The following is a 9,110-nucleotide window of genomic DNA, read 5'->3' on the forward strand; positions in this document are numbered from 1 at the left end:
CTGCCCAGCATCCCAAACAAAAAGGGTTGTAACACCCCAGGCAGGCAGGAGCCAGCTCCTACAGCCATCAGTCAGCAGGAGGAAATCCCAGGGCAGCGTTTCTAGCAGCTAGCAGAAGAGCAGCACGGAGCTCTCTGTGCTCCCCTCACGGCTCGCCTCCCGTCCTGCACTTGGTGTTTGGACCGAGCGCGATGTTTGCGCTGAGCTGCAGCTGGTATCCAGCTACAATTCCTACCCGAGCAACACCAGCATTTGGAGAGCTGCAGGGAAGGGATTTACACAGCTGGGGCTCATCAAGAAGCGTGTGCACTGCGATTGACTTGCCAGGACAGATCCTGCAGTCCCGCCCTGCTCGGACCGATCACTGCGAGGGCTAACACAAGCACCCCGAAAGCATCATCTGTTTCGTACCTCACAGCCCCCAGGCCAGGGAAAGAGCCTCTAGATCCCAATGTTTTAGTGTGTGACAGTGAGCCTAAAGCCTCACCAACGGAGAATCGCGACAGCCTAAAATACCACCTACAGGAACGCTGAAGGACAATGGGAACAGAGCTCTGCCAGCGCCGATCGCGTCTGCCTGGCTGATCCTAAAAGCTGCTGCTCTGCCAGTTGGCAAAACATTTTATAACTCTTTTCCTCCTCTCTGAGCCCTTCAATATCCCTTCCCTCCCCTCCTGAATATATTTAAGAACCTGCTATTTATTCTGCTGAAGTAATTAGCCACTGCAGTGGAACAAACAGATGAGGAGCATTAAATGCAGACCAAAAACCTGCCAGGCGTAAGCACCTCTCGGAGGCTGGTTGTGGTGTGAGGACCCTGCTCGCGCAAACCCCCTCGGCACAGGAAGGTTTCCCTACCTGCAGGCACCTTTCCGGGTCCCAAGGACCCCAGCTCACAGGCGTGGGTGGCATCGGTGGTTCCCATCCCGAGCTACCTCCTCTTCCCTGCAGAACTGGCTCAGCTGTCGAAGAAGCGCCCGAACCCGCAGAGTTTTTGACTTTCTTTTTTTTTTTTTTTCTGTCTTATGAAGTCAACAGATTTTAGGAAAGAAATCCTCTAAGGGAAAGTTCTTGAATGAAAACAAGCAGCCGTGCAATAGTAGTGAGTCACAGCACATTACTCATACGGGAATGCTCATTTTCACATGCCACAAAAAGCTCGCTGTCCAAACAGAACCGTGGAAGCTGTGCTCTCACCTGGGAAAAAAATGAAGGTGTGTTAAAGGACCCAGCCCTGCTGGTGGCTGCTCCGGCTGGAAGGAGAAGGGGACTGCGGAACGTTTAATTGCTCTTGGCAACCCGGAGTTACAGAGTTAATTTAGGGGTGGGAGACAGCAACTGCCTCCAACCTGCTCCAGACTCTTCCTCATACTTTGCAACTGCTTCTCCTGCCTGGCAGCAGCCCCGCGGCACGGCAGGGCAGCAAAACCACCTGGGCTTCTTCGCTTATCCAGGTCAAAAAAGGCTCCGAGGGTTCTGGAGAAGCCGTGGCAGCTTTCCCACCAGCTTGCCTTTTGCTGCCCTTGGTCACCAGCCCCAAGGCAGTCAGACCAAGCACGCGGCGCTCCCAGGGCAGCAGCATAGGGAGCGACGCGAAGGGTGTGCACGCAAGCAAGGAAGACTAAGAAGGAGCGGAAACTTTTCCAGCACTGCTTCAGCTGATAAACGGTATCAGCACAGTTACTTGCTTGTGATTTGGGGCAGGGATACGGTGAGCAGAAGCACGTTTCCTGGGAAACCCAGCTAAACGCACGTTAATAGCGCGGCGCTTCAGGCCCTTGGACACTCGCAGCAGTCAGAGCCAGCACACTTGAAAAGCATTCGCCAGACACGTTCAGCAAGGGAAAAATAATAAACAAAAACCAAACAAATTTTAGTCAAAAAAAAAAGCCTCTGGGAAACAAAACGATGAGCAATATCCTGCCTGTGCTGCTGTGCGGGCACCGGCCCTGAAATGGCTGCAGTGGAAGGATGAAGGAGCGAGGCTGCGGGGACACCTGCACCCAGCCTTCCTGCCACCCCCCAGAGCGGGCAATTACAGGTTCTTTGAAGCACAGCCTTTCCCCCGAGCTGCTTTTCAACAGGAAATTGTCTTTTCCTCCATATGGGACTAAGCTCCAACCCTGAAAATAAAGGGTTCCTAAATTCTACCCGCAGGTTCCCAACCTCCTGCTGCACGCCTCGCCCGCTAGGCCAGGTTTTCCTACAGAACTGAAGCACTGACAATGACAAAAAGATGGGGTTTGCTCTGGGTTTTAGCCCGGGCAGCCCGTGTGTCGCACGCTTCCCGCTTAGCCCACGGCTCCTGAGAACAAAAGGAAGCTGCAGGGTTTAGCAGCACCACCCTGCGAGGGTATGTAGGAAAATGGTCCTTGGGATTTGCTGAAGGAACAAACAGGAGGAAGCCAGAAGCATCAGAACTGGCCTAAGAGCTTCATAAAATATTAACAAACCACGAACCAGACTGGGCAGTGCGAGCACCGAGAGAAAGCCGCTAAGTAAGTGATGCTGAGCACCGCGTCCTAAAAACCAGGCGCATCCATGACAAAGGGGATCTGAAGGCTTTCTCCTGGGGGTGTTAGTGCCCTGAAAACAGCTCCGGGTGTGCAAAACCCGCTGAGACCTCCACAAGGGGACAGAGCTGGTGTAAGAAGCACCTGCCAGGTACTGCTCAAGCTCACCCGTGGGCTGCTGGCCGACAGCCCCCAAACCCAACCACGTCAACCCTGAGGTGACAGAGGTGACCCAGCCACCTACAGACGTGGTTTCCATCTGCTCCCCCACATCCCTGGGCACCAGCAGGAGCTCTGCACACAGACAGGGCCACCCGAGGAAGCTGACCCCACAGCTGGCCAGTTTGGGAAACTGCTGCAGTCATCAGCCGGGCGGGCTGCGTCTGCTCCTGCACCCATGCACCCGCCCCACACCACCCCACATGCCGGGGGCTCAGGAAGCGGCGGCGTTTTGTGCCCACGCACTCCCTCTGCTGGATCCCTGCGAGCCCTTCGTGAAATTTATCCTCACCTGAAATTTTTCTAGCACAATAAACAAACACACAATGAAATTCAAAATGAAGGTAAATCCGTACACAAGCCAGAAAAGAAAAGCGATCCCAAAGCGAGCAAATAAAAGGCTCTGAGACTTGACAACCCAGCAGATTTTAGAGGGAGGCGTGCTGGAGCACACACTGCCCGAGGACAAAACCACAGCTGCCCCGATCAATGCCCCCAGCCCGGACACGACTTCCAGCACCGACCCAAAGCTGCTCGCAGGGATCCATCAGCGAAGCCGCCTGCTCGATGACACCGACCAGCAGCTACTGGGAACGGCCATCTCCTCCTGCCATAAGATGGTTTACAAGTAGTGCCTGCGAGCTTCTGCCCTGTCCTTAAATTAATCATTTGGGGGACAGCCCGTACAAATGACACAGCACTCCTTCCCTTCCACTGGCATCTCGCAGCCCTACCAAAACCACGGGAATCAGACAGCGCCTGCGCAGATTTCAGGCAAATTGACAGCCGAGTCATCAGGAAAAGGCACCTAAAAACCAGTCAAGCTTTGAACGTATGAGAAGTCAGTCTGAAAACACAACCTGGGAGCACTGCTTCTGGATTTACACTCCCAGGCACTGAGAAATCCTGCTCAGGTAACACCATGCCACATACAAAGCACCCGGGAGAAGGGACTGCTCACGCAGCTACGAGCTGAGCGCAGCCACCCAACGGTGCCAGGTGACTCCATTCCCAATCTCCTGACAGCCTCCATCAGCTGCTTGCTCCCTGCGGTCGGGATTTTGTTCTTTTTCTAAAATAAAACCACACCTGGCTGAGAAACGAAGCACTGAGCAGCCCTGACATGGCTCATCCGAGCTGGGGACAAGCTTGGTGGTACTGCCTCTCAGGCCAAAAAACAATGTGCTAGAAAAAGCCATGTGTTAGTGCAGGCTCAGTGGCCAAGGTTTGATTTCCATCGATGCCCACAGCTCTCAGACACGCTGCTGGCTGCACAGGAGCTCGCTGATGCCGTGGCTTTGTCAGCATGCAGGGTACCAGGCACAGATGCCTTCAGGAGATGCTCCCGTGGTGCCTGCCTGCTGAACCTCAGCACCTTCCTTCACCCGCTGCAAACAATCTCATTCGGTTCCTCACGCAAAGCCCGTAGTGAAAGCTGCCGACCACCAGGTCAGGCACCCAGCAAGCTCCCCGCTCCATCCTTACCCAGAGCTGGCTGTGCGCTGCCTGTGAAACAGAGACCGCGACACCACAGGGAGCACCTGGTTCCTCTCAGAGCTGGAGAAAAGGACTTGACACAGAGAAACAAGACCGAAAACCCGCTGGGGTTGCCAGCCCTGACCTGTGCTGAAGGAGCCGTGCTGCAGGCACCAAGAGCTGCTCTTGTTTGTGACAGCCAGCTGGGGACACAAAGGTGCACTGATAAAAGTGGGTGACGGGAACAGCGAGATGTTAGAGAAGCCAGCACACAGCTCAAGGGCTTGTCTTGAGGCTTGTAAGGAGGGCTCTTGTGCACAAACCCAGAACGTGGCTGTGTTCATCACCGCTGGGTTAGGATGCTAACCAGGGGGGCAGCCAGCACACTGCGCTCTGCCAACACCGAACTCCGTGCCCCCAGCGCAGCATCGCAGGCAGAGAAAGGCCAACGGGGCCCTGAGCACGAGGTGCTGGTGGCAGCAAAGGGCACGGCCAGAACCCTGCTGAGAGGTGATGGCAAAAGGGGACCGAAGGCAGGGCAGCTCCATGGCCTGTGGAACCGTCCTGAGCCTGCGAGCTGGCACCGGGCAGTGCCTCTGTCGCTCACCGTCACCGCGATCCGTCTGTGGCGGGCAGGGGCTGAGCCTCCCCCATAAAACTGCCCCTTGTAGGGAGCAGGCGGGCTCACAGCACACAGTGGAGGTGTTTAAAGCCAGAAAGATCCCTCAAGTGCTGCGGGAGGAAAATCTGATGGCGAGGGAAGGACAAACGCAAGCACAGGGAGCAGACAGTGGGGTGGCGACTGCGGCCCCATCAGCCCGGGCTGCCATGGGGCAGGAGGGCCCGCCCCACATCCCCTCACCACTGCAGCTTCCAGCAGGGCCATAAAGCACCAAGAGCTGGGGGCAGGGCCCTGGGGCACGTCCAAGCCCAGCCTGGGGCAGCAAACAGCCTGGCAGCAATGCTGAATGCACGCGGCGAGCAACCGAGCCACCTGCAGGAAGGTGCAGCCCCACGATGCCAGCAGTGGGCTCCCCGAGGGCTGGTTTCCCCACAGACCTCCAGAAGACCCAGCCAGCAAGGTCAGGGAGCATTTGCTGCTGTTTCCACGCTTCTTTGAGAACCCACTGTCCTTTCTGGTAGGAATTTATTTTGAGAAACCAAACGGGCAGCGCACCACGAAGCGAACCTGCTGCCAGGTAGAGCTGCAGCACCCAGCAGGGGTTACCTGCCCGTCCCGTGAGACAAACCTCTTGGCAAACGCTTGCTGAGGGGATTAAACACTACAAAAAATGAGGAAAGAAAGAAATCTAACCCGTGTCACGGCAGCAGCGACCCTGGATTTGGGGATGTTGCACCCAGCCCGCAGCACACCCGGCGGGCAGAGGGGTGAGGGCTGCTCCCAGCAGCTGCGGCGGGGAACAAACAGGCAGCCCGAACACAAACGCAGGAAGGGAGCGCATTCAGCGGGACAGATTAAAGGTGGCTGCCCGACGGACACACGAGGAACGGAACGAAATAATTTTAGCTCCTTCTGCTCGGCCACAGAATGGCCGTGACAACAATGGCACAGACGGAGCCGCCGCTGCTTGGCTCTGTGCTTTGGGGGGGCTCGGCAGGCACCGCCGTGTGCCGGCACAGGGATTTGGTGCCCCGCGGTCTGCAGGCATCAAAGACTCACGGTGATGCCACAGCACCACTGGGATGAGACCAGTACAACAGCAGGGGAAGGAGGACACAGCTTCTCTGCAGGCTTTTTGCAGAGTTGTTCCTTCCACGTGTGTCCAGCGCCCAGCCCCGGAGCTCGCTGTGAGCGACCGCACGCTGGGAGCCCTCGCACGCTCCTCGCAGCCCTGAGCTGGGGTGAGGTCGGGGTGGAGGGAGAGCAGTACCGAAGCAACAAGCCCCAAACAAATCCAGCAGCTCAACCAACCTACCTCAAACCCTCGACATCCCAAACTATCATGAACCTGGCCCAGACCTAAATAAGACAGGCACTTCGAAATGGGTCTGAAACACACGAAGAGACTCAGCTCATCAGAGGCACAAATCACCGTTGCATTAAGTAGGGGCAAGATGAACATTTTCACTGTCATTCACAGATGTTTTGTAGGTGTTTAGCTAGCAGAGAAATATTTTAAAAACCGCCACAGAAATGGGAAGTGAACGCAGTCCGGTGTGAACTAACCCAGGCTCCCGGAGCACATGTGCAGCTCCCAAAATAGCAAGCTCCCGGAGGCAAGAGCCGCCTTTTCTGCATCTTGCACAATACCAAAGTTTCCAGCCGCAGTTTTCGACACAGATGTGTCACCCTGCTCTTCTTTAAGCTACGACATAAGCAGGTTCAAAAGGGATTGTGATTTGGATTCCTGCTCTACCTCGGGAAGCTGCTAACGGCCGAGCCGCGGGTACCTCGGTGGATCTCACAGGGATGCCACCAGTGTGCAGGGCATCTGTGTGTCCGAAACCACCCCAACAGGGGCTCTTTGGAGCAACACCCGCTTATCAGCCCATTATCAGAGCCACCAAAGCCTTTCCTTGGGATTTGGACCAAGGCACAGTGCCCAGCACTGGCTCCTGGCCCCAACACCCCCTGCGTGCCCCCATGGCTTTCCCCACACCAAGGACTTTCGGCTGACCCACGCTCAGTCTTAAAAATCGGTGAGGGCAAAGCCTGGAGCAGTGCTGTACAATAAAGCCTAAATGCACAGGGAAAATAACTTCCCTCAGACGCGCAGCTCTGTTTACACAGAAAGTGGGAACCCTGTTCGAGCCGCGCTCAGTCACATCCTGTGGAAATGGCTTCAGTTGGCAGGAGCAGAGCAGGCTGCAGCTACAGCCCGCGGCTCTCCGAAGCCCCGAGAACATACATTTAAAAATCAATCGCCTTCTGGGAAGGCCTGGGTACACAGCATCCCCATCTCTGCCCAAATCGTGCCCTCCTGCTCCTGGAGCAGCCTCGGTGCCGCTCCTGGCACTGAGCACGGCAGTGACACTGGCTGCGTGTTCTGGGACCAAGGAAATGGTCAAGCGCATCCCCACTGCTCCTTAAAATCCCCGGGAAAAGACAACCCACCTTCAGCACCAGCAGCTAACCACAGGCACGCAGCTGAGGCTCATCCTTGGGCCTCTCCAGCAGCCAGAGAGAAAGCTCCATCCCAGTGCCTGCAGGCTGGACACACTCCGTTTGCAAGCGACTCGTGCTGCCACTACGAGTCGGGCAGAATAAACCAGCGCAGCTCTGCGAAGCAGCACAAGCACCGAGCTGCTGCGCTGCGCCTTTCGCACCCGAGGGCTTTGCAGACAATTCCACCTGCCACCATGGAAAAAATGCTGCTTGGGTGGAGCCGGGCGGCGGACAAACCACCAGGTAGCACCGGAAGGAAAACAGGCGCAGACACCTTCGCCGGGTGAAGCCACCATCGGCTGCGATTCTGCTCCTGCTAGAAGTGTGCACACAGACACCAAAGCGGTGACAAAGGCACAGCACCGACCCCACAGCAGCACCTGCAGCTCCTCCTGCACCGCCGCCCAGCCTCGGCAGACCTCGGTGCCCATCCTGCCCGTGCCCAGGTCTCGCTCTCAGCCCTGTGCCAGGACAAGGAGAGCGTGGCCAGGTGGGGACCTGCCCTGTTAGACTCTGACCGAGGAGAGTTTCAATAATTAATGTGGTTTCCATCCTCACACTTGATGGACACCTTTATGAAGTCTCCCCAGCTCAGGGATGGCCGGCCCTGCCCAGCTCCTTTTCTCTGTGCCAGAGAAGCGTTCTGACTGCCCAGTGGCACCCAGCTGTGTGCTCAGGCCCTGCTGCAAGGAGGTCCTTACGAGGCACAAAAACATCAAGAAGATGGGGAAGAGGGAAAAACCCAACAGCAGCCACCGGGTGTGCAGGAGGGCAGGTGCCGCTCCTTTCCCTTCCATCCCCAGCTCTCCGGGTGTGCTTCGCGAGCACAACCGCCCCAGATCCCCCCTGCGAGGTGCCACCACCACAGCCACAGCGGGGCGGGCTCCCTCTGAGGCCATTTATTGGGGCAGGGAGCCGGGAGCTGCAGCGGGGCAGCCTGACAGGGCCCCCCCGGGGGGCACGGCCTGAGGGGGGGGGCAGCAACGGGCGTGAGGAAAAGGAGGGCGCGACGGTGGCTGGGGGCACGGGGAGCACCCCCAGCCCCTCACCGCCCCTCAGCCGAGCTCCAGCCCGGGGCGGTGCCGTGATACTGAGGGGGGGAGGGGGGGGGGGGGCAGCGCCTCAGGCCTGAGGGGATTTGGGGGCGCCCCCAGCACCGGGCAGGCCCCGCGCTGCCCCCCCCCAACCCCCCCCCGCTCCACCTCCGTCCCTCCCGGCCCCGCTCCACTCCCGGTAGCCCCAGGACGCCGGGGCCGGGCCTCACCTGCGGCCTCAGGGCAGCCGGGGCCGTGCCGGCCGCGTCGCCCCGGTGACGGCTCCCGCTCCCCCCGCCGCCGCCGCCGCCATTTTCCCTCCCCGCCGCGGCCGCCGCCGCCGCCGCCGCCGCCGCCGCTCCGGCCGCGGCCGAGCGCGCAGTGCGCATGCGCCGCCCCCCAGCATCGCGTCATGTGATTGGGGAGGGGAAAAAGGCGGGGAGGGGGACGTGGGGGGCGCCATGTTGGGAAGGTCACCGCGCCGCTGTGGTTATAAGGGCGCGGGGATCGGTGTGGCGAGGGGCCGCCGCCATCTTGGGGAGGTCGCGGGGTGGGGCGGGTTCCTGCCCGCCCTGCTGAGCCCCGCAGGGAGCCGCGGCCCGGCCGCCGCCCGCTGTATGGGCACGGGGCTGTGCGGTGCTCGGAGCGGGGGGCTGCCTGGGGGGGGGCTGCGAGGGGCTGCAGGCACCGGGGGGACACGGCTCCATGGCACCATAGTGCCACAGCATCATGGCACCACAG

The 9,110-nt window shown here is 58.8% G+C and overlaps 1 protein-coding gene across 2 annotated transcripts in view; it reads right to left on the reverse strand.

Annotated features, from left to right (window-relative positions):
- Positions 1 to 8,763, reverse strand: part of FBXO42 (F-box protein 42) — a 47,884-nt gene extending 39,121 nt beyond the window's left edge. Inside the window, exon 1 of one of the 2 annotated variants that reach the window (XM_068658299.1) lies at positions 8,600 to 8,763. Coding sequence is in view for 1 of the 2 variants with exons in the window: in XM_068658300.1 (XP_068514401.1) it covers positions 859 to 925 (67 nt within the window). In the remaining variant the exon portion in view is untranslated. Of the gene's footprint in view, positions 1 to 858; positions 1,004 to 8,599 lie in introns of those variants that run through there. The other variant, XM_068658300.1, reaches the window with a different exon arrangement.
- Between the last annotated feature and the right edge of the window lie 347 nt (positions 8,764 to 9,110).

Source organism: Anas acuta, chromosome 22, assembly GCF_963932015.1.
Source record: "Anas acuta chromosome 22, bAnaAcu1.1, whole genome shotgun sequence".
In the NCBI taxonomy this organism is placed as follows: Eukaryota; Metazoa; Chordata; class Aves; order Anseriformes; family Anatidae; genus Anas; species Anas acuta.